Genomic DNA, 20,699 nt, shown 5'->3' on the forward strand with positions numbered 1-20,699 from the left:
ATTCTTAAAATACCAACATCATATGACAACATCATACCTATTTTTTGTCTGTTAAATGTTGCAAAAAGTAAAAAAGAAGCCCCTGTCAAGTGACGTCCATTGTAATGGACACAGGGTCTGAAGGGGTTAAGCCCTCTTTGAGAATGTAGCCCATTACCACCAATTCGACTCAAACTTGTATTAATAGATGTTAGTACACATGGGGGGAAGTTGAATGAGCAACATATTTAAGTATGACCTAAAAAAGTTGTTATGGCAAATATCTATTTATACATGGTTGTGTACGGTGGGTTTATCAGTGGTTTGTAGTCAAAGCAGCTGCATGCTTCTGCGGGTAATGAAAATAATGAAACAAACAATGAAATTGTGAACTGTAAAAACCAAAACAGTGAGCTGAAAGACGCTAAAACTCTCTGTAGAGCTGAGAGGAACTGCAAGGTCGGGTGATTATTCTCTGTGGGTTTATCTCTACAAGTGATACCTTTCATATTACACCTGGTCATTGATCCATTGTTAATATAAAAATACAGATAAGAGCAGTTTTAAACTGACCAAGAAATCCAGGTTGTAAGAATTTGACCGTTTTAGTTTCATAGTGAAAACACGTAAACTTACAGAAGTTGAGCTGTAACCAAGTGTCAGATGTGTCTCTCCCTATTTACTACACTGAACTATATATTTACTGTACACCAATTTAGTTGAGTGACTGAATTCTATGAGTGTGTAAATCCATCCATTGTATAGTGCTCTCAAAACTTAAAACAATGAATCGTCAATTCACTTCAGTTCAGTTCAGATCTTTATTGACCCTCGATACAATACAAAAACATAAAATACAAGTAGACATTAGTCACAACAATTACAATGAAAGGCATTCAACCCACTGGAATGGCGGCCATGATAAAGTGCTGATGAGCAGTGCAGTCAAGGTTCAAGTTAAGGGTATTTTCTTGACCTTGGAACAAAGGAGAAATGAAGGCTTACACTACTTTCTACTAACAATCCCACAATGCAATGCGTCACATTTTATAAATGTGAAAATTCACATGACACTGTACTGATCAGTGATGATGCAAAATGCTAATGATTGATAAGAGTCCTGATTCTTACTTTTGAGTGTCTGTATTTCATGTGATTTCAGACACAACCTTAGTTTTGAAGGTACCCCTGATGACGTCAGTGTGTGATGGCCTCATGTCCGCGCCTGTCAGTTATTGAAAATCAATCTGCACCAATGTAATCTTCATATCAGCAAAAAAACAGTAAAGCGGTGGAGCTCTGACAATATTTTATTACAATGAAACATGAAGTCTTTAATACAGTCATTAAAACATTTTCCTTCCTGTTTCTTTTGAGTTGTGTGAGCTGAACTTCTCCAACTGTATTTCCATGGATACTGGCTCTACTCTCCCATTATAGCAACTGCTGCCTGAGAGGCTGAATGTAGCTACATGTGACACACAGCAGAAGACCAAAATATCTCTCCTTAATTGTCATTTTACTTGCCAAATGTTTAATTATACTCCCGCGTCTTGGAGGTTCATGACAAAATTTATGCTTACAAAACTGCAATTAATCATTACAAACTTTGGACGTGTTATACAAGTTCACACACACACGCAAACACACACACACACACACACACACACACACACACACACACACACACACACACACACACACACACACATATACAGTAAACTGGGCCTCAGCCTTAAATTCTCACCAATCATTTTGAAACAAGCGGCATTTATAAATACACACCATCTCTGTGGATGTTTGATGATGTTGTTTTTGTTAAGTTAGTGTGTGTGTGTGTGTGTGTGTGTGTGTGTGTGTGTGTGTGTGTGTGTGGGTGTGTGTGTGTGTAGAGTACGTGAAGAAAGAGAGAGACAAAAACAGAGAATGTGAGCCTTTGAATGTGCATGTTTGTCCTCAGTTTGTGTACTGTACTGTACATTTACACACACACACATCGATGGCTCTTTTGAGACAAAAGGCCCTCTTGTGGTTTGTTCAAACACTGAAATCCCTCCTGAAAAACAGTCTCAGCACTTTGTCACCCGATGGGAATTAACTCAACTAATGATGCCAACACTTTTCAGAGACATACACTACTTGCTCATATTGCTCACATGAGTTTGTCACAGGAAATAAAGTGGAGCTATTGAATAACCTCATTACTGTGAACATATTACGCTGATATGACCTTTTATTTCACTCTTTTTATTAATATAATACACAAATGTAACCCCTTTACATATAGTTTGGCCCTTTTATTTACTCTTCAGTACCTTTCAGGCTGTTTAAACCATGTAATTCCTCACTGTCTACTTGCCAAAAATGTTTAATTAGACCACGATATTACACAGTTATTGTTTTTGTTGCCCACTGTTATAACCCCACAATACATCCAGTATTAAAGCCAAAGGGAGTGTATAGTATTGCAGACTTTAATGAGGCAATATTTTGACTTTTAAGGTCTTGGGTTTTGCTTAATAAAAAGCCTTGATCAAAAATTGTGAGTGTAAAAGCAACGTAAAGTAGTTGAGGTAGTTGAAGCCACCTTGCCATTTTAGATATTTCCCCATGTTTTTATGCTAAGCTAACCAGCTGCTGGCTGTAGCTTCATATATGAAAATGCAACATACTCATCTGTGAGTATGTTGCATCAAAACTATTCATACCAGCTGTGAATTTGGAACAAATTGTTAATAAAAATTTAAATCCACAGAAAGCACCGAACGAATGTATTAATAGGTTAAAACACCATAGTCACACAAACTAACAGGGTGATGAGAAACATAAACAACAACAGGTCTGCAATAGTTGTGACGTGATGCCTTTATTTTAAGCTGAGAGAAATAGAAGAAAAAAAAGAGAAAAAAATATGTTGTTTTCTTGCTGCGTAATAATAAATGTAATAGTATGTTTCTGTTTGAAAGTACAGATGACACAAACCTCAGTTCAAAAGATATCTATTGACATGCAAATTAAAAACACCCTGAGTGTGTAAAGACCTTTAGATGAATGATACTCTTGATGTCGGTGCACTTGGAGCTGGAGTCAGGAAGTGAATTAACTTAACGTAAAGGCTGAAAGAAGCTAAAAACATCTAGTCTGGCTCTATCCAAAGTTATTTCTTGCTGACCAGTGGCATCTCTGTTTGTGTTTGTGTACGGATTAAACACAAAAGATAGTAGGCTACATGTTAATTAGTGAGCTTTAAAAGTGCTGGGTTGGGGTATTTTTGGACAGAGCTAGGCTAGCTGTTTCCCCGTTTCCAGTCTTTGTGCTAAACTGAGCCAATTCCCTCCTGGCTGTAGATTCATATTTAATACAGACATGAGAATGCAACGTCTGCTGGTTGTTTTAAGATCCTGTATTGTAACATTATTCTAAGATGATTTAATTTCACTTTTTAATCCACGTTCTCAGACGCTGTAACCCTTTCCCATATACCTGCTCTGTTCTTTTATCTGTCCTCTTTGTGGCTGCACTGTCAGAGCAACCATCTGTGCACAAGCCCACCACCGTCCATAAGACACCTGTCAAGAGGAGTCAGTGCTACGTTTCACTTTCTAAAGATGATGATATTTGATAGGACACAGTCACCGACACATTGGGCCAATGAATGATTGTTTTCTGATAAAAGACCTCAGTCTCTTTAGCCTCCATGATCACTCCAGACCATTTCCATCCGGGTGTGAAGAAACTGAGCTTTCAATGAAGGATCTTGGAAATACAACATACAGCAGTTTCTTCTCTGTGAAAAGGAAGACTTTGGAACACATTCATAAGGTAAAGCGTCATGTAGCATTAGATATTTCTATGGGAACCTTGCCATAGAAACCTTATGCTGGAGGATTCCCTCTATGTAATGGTTACAATATACACTGTCACAGTTTTCCACTCAGAGGTGTAAAGGTATCCCATCAATAGTGGTGTGTGTTTCAGTCAACAGGATATTTGAGTAACTGAAGATATTACATTGTTAGTGAACCAAGCTTCTATTTATAGTAAAAACATCACTCATATACTTTAAAGAATACATATTAGTGGTATTGCTATTTTTTCTGCTTATATGACATTCAAATATAAACATCTAAAGAATTAACCGTTAATCTGTTAGAGCCTGCCTAATCAGAACTAATAAGATTCAAATGTTTTGATGAGAGTTGTTATTCGTATTATGCTAATGAGCCGTGCGTAGAGCCCCCCAAGAGCCTCCTGGGAAAAATAAATAAATCAAAATGCTATTTTAGTGCTAAGGTGGCTGACAATACCGAGGCAATACACCACAGATGACAGGGCTGAGTCAGCAGGATCGACATGGCGCCCCCTGCTGAGGACTTCTACTGCCGTCAGTTCCTGCCCAACACCTTTGACCCCTCACGCTGCAGCTCCTGTCTGCGGCCGGATCATATGCACCTCAGCTGCAACACTACGGCAGCTCCTCCTCAACAGGATGGTTCACAACAGTGGGTATGGACATGAAGCATTCAATAGTTAAACAGTCTGGGCCTGTATGATGTATTTATCAAACTTCTCTCAAGTGATGACACAATTTACCCACCCTTCTTAGTTACTGTTGCTATGCTGGTTATTCAAGGATGAGTGCGCAACAGGGGGGTAGAAAACTCATAGCTATGTCACAGTTGCTTAAATATGGACATTTTCTGTGTTTAAAAATAAAACAACTTGATGGAAAGCGGTATAATTACTGTTTAAAGGTGAAATGGTGCCACTCTCCTCCTTACAGTTCCTTTTTTTTTTTTTTTTTTTTTTTTACAACATATCACCATGACATCTCTGCCTAGTTACCATGACACATATTCCAGTAAGAAATGGCAGCTTGGTAGTAACAGTGATAACTCAGAGACAGAGAAATAAATAAATAAAAAACAGAAATAAAGCATAAAAAATAAAAGGTAATATTAGGAAATTACATGCAAATGCATGAAATTCCTGTTCTTTGACTGCAAGTGAAGATACACACACATTAAAGGTCCAGTATGTAACATTTAAGAGGCTCTATTGACAGCAATGGAATATAATATTTATATGTATGTTTTCATTAGTTGATAATCCATTTAAAATAAGAATCGTTGTGCTTTCGTTACCTTAGAATGAACCGTTTTTATCTCTTGAGCAGGTCCTCCTCTACGGACTTATTAAACCATCTTATTAAAATTCAGGGCTCTGATCAGATTGTAAGACACTATTTCTGAGTCAATTCTGAACTGACCAAGGTTTTCTTCTCAGGACAACAAACATTTGTACCCATTACTTTAGATATGCACATGGCTACATACTTATATAATGCTAAAAGAAGCTAAAGCTCAGTAAAAACATCCCGACAAGCTGAGTATCCATGTGGAAGATGGGGGATAAATAAACAGTTTTAAGTTTATTTGTAAGTTTGCAAATAGGAATGTGATGGACTTTGCTTTTATCATTCAAGTCTAGATTTTCACTCGTAGCAGTTTGATAAATACAGGCTCTGCTCACAGTCAAGGTTTATATGACCAGTGATCACAGTTACACATTAATGCATACAGGTACATGGACACATTACATACCGAGGTCAAAATCTATTGATATTGTGAATAACAGGGTCAAGTCCTTTTTAATGACTTGCTACCATTCAATATGACAAAACTGTTCCACAAGTTGCACACTGAGGTGATGATGTCAACCTATAACACAATCGCCAAGTGAAACTACTGTGGAGGTGGGAGAAGGATAATCCAGCAAGGTGGCATTTGATTCTATATCATTAATTAATGAAAGCTCATTACACTCCTTGGGGAATGGATTGTAATTGGATATGCTCATATGACACATACAAACATGTCCCCGCACTTGGCATTGGCCCACCTAAGTTGAATTACACAGTAGAATAAAGTCAAGAAAGTTATTTTTTCATCAAGTTATTATTGCAATGTAGACTTTATTTTTATCTGAAAACAAAAGACGACACTTTAAAGTCTTTAAACCTGCATCAAGTCAAAAGATCAAGAACTGAAATTAGCAAAAGTTTTGTCGCCTGTCTGTAAATGTGAGGTGGAATCGAAGGAGGGATCAAGATAAAGATGAGAAAGAGGTTGAGTGGGCGGTTCTGGTAATGCAAAAGCACTAGAGCAATGAAATAATGATGAGCATGACCAGAGACTAGCTTAAGTTACGTCCTGTGCAGTCTAAAAGTATTGGCTTAGCTAGAACAAATGGAGAGAACGAAGGAACAGAAGGAGGAGAGCTGCTGAAAGCCTTGACAGCAGATTTGAACAGGACAGCGAGCATTTACAGTAAGTGAAATATGTCTTAATGTTTATACTTGGGATGTTGGTTCATTATTTATTAGTGTCTGCAGGGTAAGTTTATGTAATTTTGTGTTATTTATTCTTTTGAAATTAGGGGTTAAAAGACATCAATCATCAGGTAGCTGCTGTGTTAAACTTTGTTCAGGGCCATAATGTGATTTTGCTGCTGCACATTATAAAACATGATCAAATGTTATAGACCCAAAACATGTTTTTTTTTTTAAAAACAGGTGACTGATCTAAATAACTAATTTATATACACATTCAATTTACATATTGCCACAAAAATGGCCTCCATGAACAACCTGACAATTCTGACTCTTTAAATTTGGTCTTATTTCTTAACTTTGAAATACTCAGAGGTCACAGGTCAGTTTGACTTTCAATGAATCATCCAAATGCTTAAAAATGTGTTTCTGTGCTCCACAAACTAGGATGCAGATGATGATAATCGTCCCCCGTCTGAGGTGACCACAAGTGCCAGTAGTGATGAGGTCAGCGGGGGTTGGACCTATGAGTGGAGTCTGGTCCACAGTCTGAGTCCTGAGTGGGAACTTAATATCTGTGACACTGACATACAATCCAGGTGACTGTATCCTGTATCCTGATTTTAGAAACCACTTTTTACCAAGAACAGTCTGCCTGAGGAGTGAGAACATATATACCATGAAACAGCACTCTCTGATACAGAAAGACACCTAAGCCTGTGGGGTTTGTTTCTAAATGTCACTGGATGAGCTGCTTTACATTAGCATTTTAAGATCTAACCTGGCTTGATTATACAGACAAATTAAGCTTAAAGTTGCACTAATAATAATAACAGTGGATAAAATGAATATGACTATGCTCATTACGGAGTATTTTAGTATTTTTCTCAACTTAACTGTTGGTTCGCTGTCTTCACTCTCACAGCGTTGTTTTCAACCAGAGCAGGCAGCCATTTTGCACGAAAAAGCTCTGTCAAACCTGATGTTGTTACCTGCCCAGCGTCAAACAGTTAGCAACTTGCCGGTAAACATAGCACAGCATATATCAGCTTAAGAGCCAGCTCTCAGGAATTGGTGGAGACCAAACACAGAGTTGAAAGGAGAGTGAATAGTGGACAGAAACTCAACTCCAAATTAAAGTTAAGGCTGCTCTTGTTGCTCTTACTCTGTGTCTAAAGCAACTGTTTGTCATATCAACTTCGTACGGTGTTAATGTGTCAGTGTTGTGTTTTTAGCTTGTTCTGCTGCCCCCGAGTGGACAAAATGTATGTAGCTTTAAAGGTCCAGTGTGTAGGATTTAGTGGCATCTAGTGGTGTAGTTGCAAATTACAACTAATTTGCTTCACCCTCCCTTTCCAAGCAAGGAGCCACTGTTTGGTTTGTCCCTTCTGGGCTACTGTAGAAATATGGCAGTTCAACATGGCGGCCTCCATGGAAGGCGACCCGCACTGTCTGTAGATAGAAACGCTTCATTCTAAGGTAACAAAAACACAACGATTCCTATATTCAGGTGATTATACACTAATGAAAACCTCCTAAATGTTACACACTGGACCTTTAAGTTGTTTGCTGTTGACTGTAACTTCTCCTTCAAATCATGTCCATATCATGTTACAGTGGATTAATCAGCACAAAGCTTGTATTACAGGCAAATTCACATTTTGGCAGACATAAACATGTGAATGTTTCTCTCTTTCAATATACATAAGCTTTATAATGTTTTGTCTGCAAGCTGCACACATTACACGTCTACCACTAAAGCTGCTTTGTGATGCTGGATATCAAAGGATTACAGAGGCACTATCTAACGTTAGTGAGTACTGTTCACTCAGTGGCATTCATGTGACAGTTTGTGTTTCAATTGTAAATTTCATTTGGGCCAACAGGGCAAATATAATGGATCTCAATTGTGCTCTTTTTCTGTCGCAGTCCTAGTTTTGATTAAGGAAAATCAGATTGGGTGTATTTGTACAGAAAATGTTGCTTTGCGCTGCTATAAAATAAAATGAGAAAATGAGATGATGTGAGATTATTTATATCTCTGAAGGGATGTATTATGTTTACTGTCAGAGTTTTGTTGTTGAGGCAGTCATAAAAGCGGACCAAGTCACACTAATGAAGCTTTGCCTGTGATTCTACTTTCACCCATTTGTCCATTTGTTGTCGTGCACTCATTAGTTAACTAGTTCGTAAGTGAGTTAAACTAACTTATATTATTATTTGTTGGCCCTCTCCCTGGTCACAAGGTCAACTGACAGTCCAGTATAACATATTTTGCAATAAACCCTATTCACAGCAACAAATAGTAGTGTAAACACACTACAGCTTCCTCATCTACATATCAGTGACATTGTACTACCCTGCTTCAGCTCTCCAAATCAGTGGGACTGTCCAGAGAGGAGCAGATCCCTCAGTCCAGAGAGGCTCTGCGTGGCCCAAAGAGATATGACCCGGTTGGACCCTTCACCTCACCGTGGCACTGAAAGATCCTGGATGGATGAGAGGAGGGGCAGAGACAGGTCCCGCCGGGCATCAGGTATAATCACAGATGCACACATGTTGGTTCCTCAAATGTACAGAGGAAAATCTTGACTTGTGCTATTGCTCTCTTACAGACTACCAATTCAATGCAATGACCTCAAGCTTGTATGATTTTCAGAGTCCAGAGGAGACAGAGAACAAGAGAGTGGCTACTTCTCTCCAGACAGAAAAGGTGATGGTGAGCGGCAGATGGAGGAAACCAACAAACGACAGCATCGTTACTATGAAAGGGGGCATCCTCTTCCTAGCAATTATGTTCTTGAGCCCAAAGCCTGCGTCCCCTACAGGAATGTCAACCTTGGCGTGCCCTCCCAGAGGAGGAACCCAGAGACGTACATGCTGGAAGTTTGGAGAAGTGAATCCCCAGAGAGATACACATACCACTCCAACTTTAGGCGAGGAACTGATTCAGAGAGGAATTCACCAACACGTCACAGCTCTGTGAGCCCTGACCGCTACAAGTTAACTGAATCTCCTGTGGAAACCCAGCGAAGGAGCTCCCTCTCCAGGAGTCAGGCCCGGTCTCACGCCTCCTCTCATGGCTCCTCTCAGCTTCCATCACATGGTCCTTCTCGGCATACATCTGGCAGGTCCAGTCCATCCCGAAGGAGAGGGTCCATTGCCTCTCGGATGGTCTCACCCTCTAGAGCCACCCCTTCTCACAGGCACACGGACTCTTACCATTTACAGAACGGTGAATATGAGGCTCAAAAGGGATGCAGTCGAGAGTCAAGGAGTGGTTCACAAGCTTCAAACAAACACAGCTTGGACTCTGAGAAACTCTACAGGAATCTGGAGTCTATCTCACGCCGTGGATCCTCGGCCATCAAGCAAAAGTCATATGAGGGATCTCAAGCATCTCCTCGAATCAGAACAGCTGTCAACAGCTCGGCCAACACTCGCTCTCACAACAGCCGTGAAGTATCACCACCCAGGAATGGCTACAGTACACACAGCCCAACCCCCCAAAGGGAGCCCTGCTCCAGAGATAGCAGACTGAGTCCTTCTCAAGAGTCCTGGCAAGGGTCCTCACACTCTTTACTCAGCCTCCCACCCTCTCGTGGTTCCTCCACATCAAGACGAGGTGCAGACTCTCAGGGGCTTGGTGGTTCACTGTCCCATGTTGCAATCACAGAGACTGATAATGGCAATGAGGGGAACAATGTGGTCTGCGGTGGCAGAAGTGTGAGCAACATGAGGCGAGGCATGGAGGCCTTACTTATCTCTGAACCTAAAAAGGCTGCAGTAGAAGCAGAGGAGGTATGTATTTCAGGTATTATCGATTTTCAGCCAAGCTAGCGGAGTAGCTCTATGGGTGATAATGTCAGTCTGTCAGTCTTACAGTCGGTCAACTACTTTAGTCTACTGGACTAACAACTATTGGATGGAGTGCCATGAAATGTAGTACAGACCTACTGGCTCTGGTGATCCCTTGACTTTTCCCCTATCAAATTTATATTTTGTTCAATACTTCTGTGAATGAAATTTAAAAAAAATTACATCCCCAATAGCTGTACTTTGTGTTTGGTGCTCATTAGCAAATGTTAGCATGCTAACACACTAAAATAAGTTGGTGAACTAATACAGTCAACATGTTAGCATGCTAATGTTAGCATTTAGCTCAAAGCACCATTAAGCCGAAGCACAACCTCACAGAGTGACTAGCATGACTCTAGACTGTTATTAGTCTTGTTATGTTTTATGTTAGACAAAACTTTCCCTGCCACATATCTTGTAAACTATTGATAAATCTTTATGAATCTGAGGTGACGATGACCATAGACGACTACATTGTCCTGGCTGATATTCCAAAGATCCAGCTGGAGTCAGAGGAAGAGATTCCAGGGCTGAGGAGGAGGAACCAGAGTCCCAGCCCATGCAGGGACCAGAAGCTGAGGACTTACAGGTTGGTGGTACCATATGGTATCATGGTACAGCATTGACCTCAGATAGCTGTAACAGAAGTCCCACGAGCATGCATTCCTAGTGTATGCTTTTCTGTAAAGTGCTCCTTTGGTGGCTTGAAGTTCAGGGGAAAAATTACTTTGATGCTTTTGATCTGACTGTAAGTAATTGCTTTAGTTATGGCTAAATAAAAGAGGAGTGCTCTTCAAGCTTTTGTTGTGTCTATAGTGTGTTTGCGTCAAAGATTTAAATATATGTTTGTGTCTAAAGGTATCAAGATGAAATAGACATCTACAGTTCAAGGCTTGAGTCAGATGAGAGGGGGAGAGGCAGAGAGAGAGGCAGAGACAGACGAGAGAAATGTCGGGACTCTGAGAATGGACGTTCATCTCGGAGACAGTCATCCGCATCTGTTCATACACAAGTACGATGCAATAACTGCAGACGTGTTTACAATAAAAATCCATGTTGAAACAACTGAGCTTGTAATCCTGTCTGTGTGTTGTATCATAGATTTCAGATGATCGAAGTGGAAAACACAGATCTTCAAAGGTGAAGGAGCGAGCTCCTCCTGAACGCCCACAGACACAGGTGAGCACGGCCCCATGACTTTCTGCATCTGTATAAATCACATGAGTGTTTCGAGGAAAATGGGTCATTCATACATTCATTCTAAAGTAGCTCCCTGATATTTATTTCAGCTCTTTTACCCCAGGCGCCCCTCACACGGAAGCACCTTGCAGGAAAAAGACATTACTTAGCACTCTATGTTTTAGGGCAGCATGTGCATATGATTTATCATCTTTATTAATAGATTCTAGGAGGGTTCAAGCCAATGTATTCTGCAGTATCAGCCCTGCAGTGTCATGCCTAAAATCACTGAGTCAACAAACGCTGAGGGATGAAAATATGTCACAAAATAAAACATTCAAAATGTTACTGTGAATCACATGCAACCATGCAAAAGTTTGCAGTAGTTAAGAAACCCTGATACAACACTTCAGCTGATGTGTGGGATCTCACATTTGTGACTTCCTCATTTCAATTCACACCATGTATTTTCTTCACTGTCAATGTCTCTTTCTTTCTCTCCTCCTCATACTGGACCATATGGTGCATGGATGGTAAGTATTTCATGTTATTTTGTGTTAATAAGCTTTAATAGCTCCTGCTTGCTTTTAAGTCAGTCTAATAATGTTTCATCAGTTCCTCTTTCTTCTCCTGTTTTCCACCGTTTAACTGTGACGGTCAGGGTTTGAAAAAATTACACCTCTTCCTGTTTTTACGTTCTCGTTCTGCAGTATATTTCCCATATTTTATGCTTCTCTCTGCACGAATTATGTAGTTATCTCACAAAGACACGTTGTCTGCCTCTGACAGTTTCCGTTTCCTCTAGTTTCACAGTGAAGTGTGAGACAGAAACCACTACCAAATGCACTCAAAGAGCTTCCTCTTAATACTTTAATTGCAGATGCTGTTACTTGAAGGGATGGATGTCCAGACTAGATGAACAAGGCAAGGTAAATGGTTTATGAAGTCGTTCTTCTAATATACATATATATATATTTATTTTTTAAGCTATCTTTATGCTGTAACCACAATCTCATGCAACCTGACAGACAGTACAGATCAAGACTTGACCCTTGAACTATCTATAAAGAATCCCACATACTATAGTAATGACAATGTCAGTAGATGTATTTAACACAAACACAACAATTTAATTTAATTTTGTCAATGTTTACTGTGTTTTGCTCAGTGGAGGAAACTCTGGTTTGTTCTGAGTGATACTTCGCTGAGGTACTACAGAGACTCTGAGGCTGAGGAGGTAGGACCAGATATGTAACGTGAAAGTGGTTTCTGATTTGTAAGCAGCAATTCATTTCAATCTACATACAATAAATTGAAAGGGTTGCAGGTTTTGCCACCATAACATGGTGAATATCTTCAGTTTCACTCATTCTTCTTTGGTGTTTGGGTTAGAAATGTATTTGACTAAATATAAGCTCTTCTTGTTGTGGTGCAGTCAGATGATCTGGACGGAGAGATCGACCTGACATCCTGTGTGAATGTGTGCGACTGTGATGTAGAGAAGAACTTTGGACTCCAAATACAAGTATGTATTTACTGTACTTGTACTGTACTGTGTTTTGCTCATTGTGTTGTACAGCATCAGACAAACAAATGGACCCTCAGACACACCTCACACCTCCCCCCATTTCCACATCAATTACATGTTTGGTTGCTTCCTGTTTAACAGTATGTGCGTGTCTATGTGTGTGTGTGTGTGTGTGTGTGTGTGTGTGTCTTTGCTCTGTCTTTTGATCTCCTCCAGACAAAGAGAGCAGTGTTCACTCTCTCTGCTATGACCTCCAGAATACGACGGAACTGGGTGAAGTTACTAAAGCAGGCCATCCAGAACAACACGCAGTGAGTCTGACTTTATTCTGGGAGACGGTGGTGCAGGAAGTATTCAGATCCTTTACTTGAGTAAAAGAACTAAAATGTACGGAAAATGTACCTAAAGTATACAAATTAAAAGTATTCAGTGCACATAAATGGCCATTGTAAATGTTAAATGATAAATTATTTGATTATTTTTGCCTTAATATGTTAGCATAATTTCACTGTTGTAATTGGCTGAGTTGAAGCTAATTTTAAGAATATTATATAAAGATGGGTAGTTTAATAACATTATATAGCATTATATTTTAAAAGTTCACAATATGTTTTGCATATAAAATCTTAAAAAACAAAACTAAAGCTGTCAAATGAATGTAGCGGAGTAAAAAGTACAATATTCCTCTGTTATTATATGGAGTCGAAGTATAAACTGGCATGAAATAGAAACACTGAAGTATACAGTATGAGTACCTACAATTTGCTCTCAAGTAAAGTACAGTACAGTAAAGTACAGTGCTTGGATACATTCAGCTCCTGCTGGGAGACTGTATACTACAACCAGAAATAACATATTAAAAACAACATTTCAATGAAGCCAAGCCTATAAAATGACCTGTTCAGTTTGTTTCTTATGGGGAAAATTTGAAGCTGGTTTGCAAACCTTAAAATATAAAATAATGACAAATTACACACAAAAACAAAAGTAAAAATAAACATATAAAAGTTTAAAACACAATAATTAAAGGCAGTTTCCAGTCTATACGCTGTTAACTTTGGCTGTTCAGTCTTATAGCTTCTGGAATAATACCCATGTCATATATGTCTAAACTGAATTTAAATTCTTGAGGTTTATTCCTGAGCTTGGAAGCATTGGCTGACTAAGGACTTCAAGGTCCTTTGAATAGCTATTCTGGAGCTTTTGATCACAAAAACTACTGCTACTTGGCTACTGTCATTACTTGATTTGTCATAATATATGGTTAATTAATCATAATTAGTAATGTACAAATTACAATTGATTGATGTTTGTCATGTTATTCCAACAAAATATGCAACAAAACTGACTTTCCATAGACCTGAAAATTCCTGAGCACTGTGAAGAAATGCAGACAAGGTGATTGGGTGGTCTGTCTGTAGTGAACCCCCTCTATCATCTTTCCTCTGATGTGTAACACTACCCTCCTGCTTTTCCCTCATTCTGAACTCAGCCAATCAGACACCGGCAGCGAGAAAGAGAACCCCCTCTCCCGGAGACCGTCGTCATGCCAACCCCCTGCTCGGTTCACCTGCGGGAACTCTGGCTATGAACATACCACTTCCATCTCCACCATCACAGCTGCAAACTCCCATCGGGCCGACCACCACCACCAAACTGTGGACGGGGATCTGGACACAGACCTATCTCCGGCCAGTCAGAGAGAGGAAGGGGAGGGCTGGGACCGCGAGCAAGCGAAGCGATTGGAGGAGAGGAACAAGTGGTTTGAGGAAGGGGTCCCCTTCAGTGAGATGGGCAGCAGGTGGGACTCCATGGAGCTGAAAAGGGGGAGTGTGCCTGTGCCTGTTATTGAGACCATGGACTCAGAGGTCAACATGAAGTGGACAGAATTCGAGACAATGTCATTTAGGGACATGAGCGCGCAGTCTCTCATTGGAGCGCAGGCTTATCAGTCAAGCACCCCACAGGCATTGCAGTCTCTCGTTATCTCCCAGACATATCAATCGAGCCCCGAAGAGGCCGAACAGCCTGTCACTGTATCACAAACTGATATATCAAACTCAAAGGGGGCTCTTCCGTCCATAAATGGAGCCAAAACCGTTCAAACAAATACAGCTGAAGCTCTTCAAAAGGAGGTAAGAAAGAACTTACAGTCACTCCACGAGTAGAAACACTAGTATGATGTTCAAAGGGTTTTCAATGCAAGGAAATTTTGTGAATATTCAGAAGTGATGTACATCTCCCCTTTCCTCCCTCCAAACATTCTCTATAAATCTCACAGGCCCTCTCTCTTCGAAAGGAAGTGGAGAGCATTAAGAGGGAGCGTGCAGCCATGGGGATTGAGGTGGACAGCCCGTGCGGGCCCCGGGCCCCCTGTAGGGCCAAATTAGAAGCCATGGAAGTGGCCCATCGGAAAGCACTGCAGGAGCTGCAGCAGAAACATGCGAGGGAGATCAGGCAGATGGATGAACAGAAAGACAGGATGCTGCAGGAGGAGAGCCAGACAGCTGCTAAAGGTAACACAGGAAGTATAATCAGGCAACTTTGGCCCAGGAGGGACAATCTTGCAACAAGCAACATGTATTTTTTATGATTTTATGATTTAAACTACATTTATGTCTTTTAAAATCACGTCTTGTGTTGTTTTTAATGCTATGACAGTTTAAATAACCAATTAACTAACTGTTCATCAAAGCAATGGAGACACTGAGAGCAGCTCACAGAGAGGAGCTGGAGAGAGAGCTGGAGAAGGTCAGGAGGTTGGCAGGCGGAGCTGCACACGTGGATACTTCCTACAGAGGCCACATGTAAGTATATCACAGTCAGTCTTTTATGGTACTGAGAGTGTTCTTCATCTCACAGGCTCTCGCTGCAGGCTTAAGATGTTCTACACTTGACCACGACCCCTTGCATGATGGTGCATTATAATTTACTCCATAACTGGTATGTTTGTGCGTGTCAGGCCCCAGGCGGATGTCTTGCACAGTGAGTTAGATGTGCTGTCAGAGCGCTACTCCCAGACGTGCCTGCAGCTGAGCCGCACCGAGCAGAGCAGCAGGGGCCGAGAGACTGAGCTCAGTCGCAAGGAGAGAGAGCTGGAGCAGCTCAGACGAGAGAACCAGGTTTATACCACCTTATAGATTGTTAAAATAATTGCAATCATATTCTGTTTTTTGTTTGTTCTTGTAGCGTTAAATTAATAAGGAAACATGATAAGCTACAAACATACCATCTTTTGAGATAAAAATCTCTTTACAGGAGCTTAAAGCCAAGCTGGCGGAAGAGATCAGCCGCATGCGCTATTTCATCACAGGGCAGAGGTCAGATATCTCGGCATCTCCTGGCAACACTGAGCGCTCTGCGTCAGAAGTAGAGGTATTGATAGTAATAAGTTCAATGTTTGTGACTAAATTAGATCCTACGCAATCTCAACTCATATGAAAGTAGGTGATACTAAAACATCTTAACCTCTTGCTGCATCCCAACCCAGTTTCGTTTATTGCTCCTGAAATATTAACTTGGGCTTGAAAGACAAATGTTGACAGTACTGTCGTCATGGGGAAGCAGAAAGCAACATTAGATGTACGTGCTATGGGAGTTTGAACCCACTTTAATGAAACAAATTGATTAAAGCATTTTAACCATATTCCCTTGTATCCCCAGTAATAGCTCCCTGTTGCAACATTGTCATCCCTTCCTTTTTTCTTTCCTGGTGGCCTCATTAGGCTTGAGCGTCTGTGGTCACATTATAGTGCAGCACATACTGCCATCTAGTGCCTGAATCACAGTACAGTTCTGTGGTTGTACTTCCTGAAATCCAACTGCAGTGGTGGAAGAAGTATTGAGATCTTTTGCTTAACTAAAAGTATTAAATCATCCGTGTAAAAAATACTCCAGTACAAGTCCTGTATTATAAGTTTTATCAGCAAAAGGTATCGAATGTATTTGTTATGCAGACAAAAGGTCCCTGTAACTGTTATACTACTATAACTGTTACATTGTTATACATTTTATTATTGGATTATTGTTAGTGATGCATTAATGTGTAAAGAAGCACTTTACTCTTGTAGTGGGAGCTAATTTTAATTAATTGTATGCTGTTAGGTAGTTAATTTTTCAACAACACATCATATTTTACAAGATTATATATTTTGTACAAAAAATCTAATGGATCAGCAAAGTAACTATACAGGAGCTGTCAAGTAAATGTAGTGGCGTAAAGTATAAAGGTAAAAGGAAGTGCTCAAATACAAGTACCTTAAAATGTTCTTAGTTATTTTCTGCCAGAGGTGGGAAGTAACAAATACTTTGTTACTGTACTTAAGTAGTTTTTTCAGGAATCTGCTCTTGTTTTTACTTTCACTCCATTTTACACAAATATCTGAACTTTGTACTCCTTCCACTTTAAAAACAGGCTTGTTACTTTATTTTTAATGCATCTGGGAGGAATTGTTATGTTTTTGCATTATTATATGGCTTCCAAATATCAAAGCCGGACAGACGTACCAAGACAAACATCAACGTCAATGAACGACCCTTTTTGAAGTTTCAGTCAGCTTTGTCCAGAAACAACTAGTAGAAATGTCCTTCAGAGAAAACAAGAGTACTTTTTACTTTTATACTTTGAGTACCTTTCAAACTCTTTACTTTTTCTATTTTACTTGAGTAAAGTTGAATTAGTACCTCTGTACTTCAACTTGAGTAAACAATGTGTACTTTTGCCACCTTTGCTCTCCACCGCTGTAAGATTTAGTAATAGTTAGATTTAACATTTTCTCTTTCAGACATTACTAAGGGCAAAAGACAATGAGGTGCAGTATCTTAAAAAAGAAATCAGCTGTCTACAGAATGAAGTGCAGTCTCTTACCAAGGTATGTCTTATGATCTGACCTCTCGCATTACACAAACTATCAGAAGTAACACACTCAGATATGTTGTATTTACAACTTTGATTTAAACATTCCTCCCTGCTTGTCTTTAATGTGTCTTCCATATTTGTTCCCACCTTTACTCTAGGAGAAAGCAGCAGCGTATGAGCGTTACAAGGAAGCTTATGTAGAGCTGAGTGACATGAAGGGTCGCAGCCAGTTGGAGATGGGCTCCCTCAACGAACACTTGAGACTGACCAACGCTGCACTTCAGGAGGGAGCGAGGCAGACCTGACCAATGAGGACCACTTACCTTGGAGAACAGAGACAGCAAGCCAATAGAAAATCTTTATAAAATATAACAACATCATTATATGTGTCGACTTAGAAGAGTCAGAATAAGAATTATAGAAACTATTGTGGACTCGGAGACCACCATGCAAAGACTGTTAATATTAAATAACAACAAGTGTTTATCCACGTGTAATCAACTCTGTTTATTGAGTGACAAACACAAACATGCAAACAAGAGTGAAGGCGTAACGTGTAGTTTTGACAGCCTCACATGATATGAAATGAATTTACTAAAAACAACAAAAATAGCAGAGGAGAGAGGAAGGAGATGGGTGGAGGTAAAGGGATGTATCTGGAAGTCAAAGTGCTCCATCTTCCTCATCTTCCTCATGCCTGCTGATATGCACCCTGTGGATGTAAACAAAAACAACGGTTATCAGTTTTCTACTGTTACCAGCTGTCATCATTACAAACAAGCCACAAACTACACCCTTTGAAAATATAGCAGACACACCCTTTACACATGGATAAGATTGTGCATTAAAATGTCCAAGCAACGGTGTTTAAAGGTTAAACAAGGCGTGGCTAATGTACACTTTACCATTTATTGTCTGAAGTTAGCTTAATCGTCGTCATCATCATCCTCAGGGACAAAGATGTCGTGCTCCTCCAAGAGAGCGGCAAAGTTCTTGCTGATCAGAGTTCCCACATACAGGAAAGGCACCACCACTACTGTCATGCGGATGAGACCAAATGGCGTCTGCAAAGGATAAGGAAATTACATGAAAATTAGGAGTTTAAAAGGGACACGTGAACTGATTACTTCAGATTACTAACAATATTATTCCCCAATTCAGTTTGCTCTAGAATACCATATGTGATACACAGATCCAGAAGACATAGACACTGACTGTAAAGCACTGTATCTACATACATTTACATTAAAAACTGGTAATATCTACAATTATATGAAGGCGTTTTTATTTAAAAAACGTTTGAATTAAAGCACATTAACTGACACAATTGGGACTTTATGATGGGCTTCACTACCCAAGCCCCTCGTTAGACCCAAAGGCCTTCATTAATTAAATTACCTACAGCAAATTGTGGACCAGGTAGTATTCTAACATGAGAGATATAAAAGACAGTGGGGTTAATATAGTTTAATGTGCTGGGGCCACACAGCAGGTTAATAAGTGGAGCGATTCTTAAAATTGTTTTGGACAACATATTTCTTTCAATTTGGCCCTTGGCTGTGGCCTTGAGAGGGATTTTTCTGTTTTGTCCCAGTTATATTGAATCGTTTGAGAAAAGTAAATTAGAAGCTAAAAGGATTATCTGTTTAGTCTCTGCTCAATATGGTCAACCTGACCCACAGGCTACATAAAAAACACACCCTCCCTAAGCCTTTCAGATATTAGGGGGACTTTAGACAACTGTGTATGTGCTGTTCAGTTGTGAGTTAATTTAATCGCATTGGACATCATTACAGTTCCCAAATAAAGAAATACATTACTGTTATATAAACATATATCCTTCATTTTCCTCCTCGACCTTTCCTGCCTTGACAACAATGCACAGCAACCTATGTAGTGTTTAGGTCGAACTATAACTCGCCAAACACAACAATTCATCAGAGGCAATTCTTCTAATTACACGTTATTTAAATTATCTTACTTAAAATGTCCATTTGAATCAAGAACGACCTGAATTGTCAAAATCAGGGGGGAAATTACTTCCTGAAAGTATCGAGGAGCTTCGTGTAAACACACGTTCATTGGCTGACTTGACTGCTCGCAGCGGGATTCCTGCATTTCTATTGGCCACCGCTGGTGTCAATTCAGCGTTAAGTCCCGCCCACCGTGTCACTCATATTTCTGGTCGGTTTTCACTCGGTAACCAAGGCAGCACAAAACTCACTTTATCCGGTTTCGGTAAGATTGCCCCCGACGCCGTTGATACTGCGGTCCTGCTTTGAGTCGTCCTGGATATGTTTGCTGATTTAGAGCCGGTGTTACGGCTCACTAGCCCCATATTTTTGGTGGAAAGTCGCAGTGGGAGCCGCAGTATACTCGTCGCCATTTTTTCCAGTCTATGTGATAGACAGGGTGGGACGTCTATCTGGGTGGGACCAGGACTCCTTTTATGGGCGTGTCTTGACTTTATATTTATATAAATATATATATTTATATATTTAAAAAACACCAACAGTTATATACAGTTTAATAGCGATGCATCAGTTGCATTAATCAGTTATAGACTGTGAATTAAACTATGTTCTCTGTGTTGTAAAAACAAGATATTTGTGGCAGTTCTGACTTAAACAAGTCTGTACACTGTTGGTGTCAATGTCTGCTATGTATTTTATTTCATTTTCAAAAGAATGATACAAGAAAATGCTTTTAAAACTACAATAAATAGGTACAAAAAATCACAGTGAAATATTCAGATTAAATTATGATGAAAGTTGTATTTTTTATTGCCTTCTTAAATTAAATTAATTAATTAAAGTGCTATATTGACAGTCCAATTTTTACCTTAACTTGGTACCTTGTATTTAATTAATTAAATTAAATTAAACAATAAAAACTATGTAAAATTAAATAAATACGTGGGGAAAACATTACAAATACTGTTGGGACTTTTACACATTATTTTGCTC

The 20,699-nt window shown here is 39.7% G+C and overlaps 3 protein-coding genes across 3 annotated transcripts; 2 read left to right on the forward strand and 1 right to left on the reverse strand.

Moving 5' to 3' along the window:
• Positions 1-1,750: 1,750 nt before the first annotated feature.
• LOC127355144 (serine/arginine repetitive matrix protein 5-like) lies at positions 1,751-11,365 on the forward strand. Its single transcript, XM_051385652.1, has 7 exons — positions 1,751-4,485; positions 6,758-6,909; positions 8,680-8,846; positions 8,970-10,111; positions 10,618-10,757; positions 11,027-11,180; positions 11,270-11,365. The coding sequence occupies exons 1-7, from the start codon at positions 4,333-4,335 to the stop codon at positions 11,363-11,365; spliced, it is 2,004 nt and encodes a 667-aa protein (XP_051241612.1). The 5' UTR covers positions 1,751-4,332.
• Positions 11,366-11,812: 447 nt separating this feature from the next.
• Positions 11,813-18,219, forward strand: LOC127354089 (TRIO and F-actin-binding protein). Its single transcript, XM_051383735.1, has 12 exons — positions 11,813-11,880; positions 12,228-12,276; positions 12,516-12,584; positions 12,783-12,872; positions 13,092-13,186; positions 14,368-15,010; positions 15,157-15,391; positions 15,571-15,682; positions 15,838-15,997; positions 16,134-16,250; positions 17,660-17,746; positions 17,892-18,219. Exons 2-12 carry the CDS (start codon positions 12,250-12,252, stop codon positions 18,036-18,038), a joined length of 1,782 nt encoding a protein of 593 aa, XP_051239695.1. The 5' UTR covers positions 11,813-11,880; positions 12,228-12,249; the 3' UTR covers positions 18,039-18,219.
• Positions 18,216-20,151, reverse strand: smdt1b (single-pass membrane protein with aspartate-rich tail 1b). Its single transcript, XM_051383742.1, has 3 exons — positions 19,958-20,151; positions 18,639-18,797; positions 18,216-18,445 (listed from the first exon to the last, which is right to left on the reverse strand). Exons 1-2 carry the CDS (start codon positions 20,117-20,119, stop codon positions 18,660-18,662), a joined length of 300 nt encoding a protein of 99 aa, XP_051239702.1. The 5' UTR covers positions 20,120-20,151; the 3' UTR covers positions 18,216-18,445; positions 18,639-18,659.
• Positions 20,152-20,699: the final 548 nt, after the last annotated feature.

This window comes from Dicentrarchus labrax, unplaced genomic scaffold (genome assembly GCF_905237075.1).
Source record: "Dicentrarchus labrax unplaced genomic scaffold, dlabrax2021, whole genome shotgun sequence".
Lineage (NCBI taxonomy): Eukaryota > Metazoa > Chordata > Actinopteri > Moronidae > Dicentrarchus > Dicentrarchus labrax.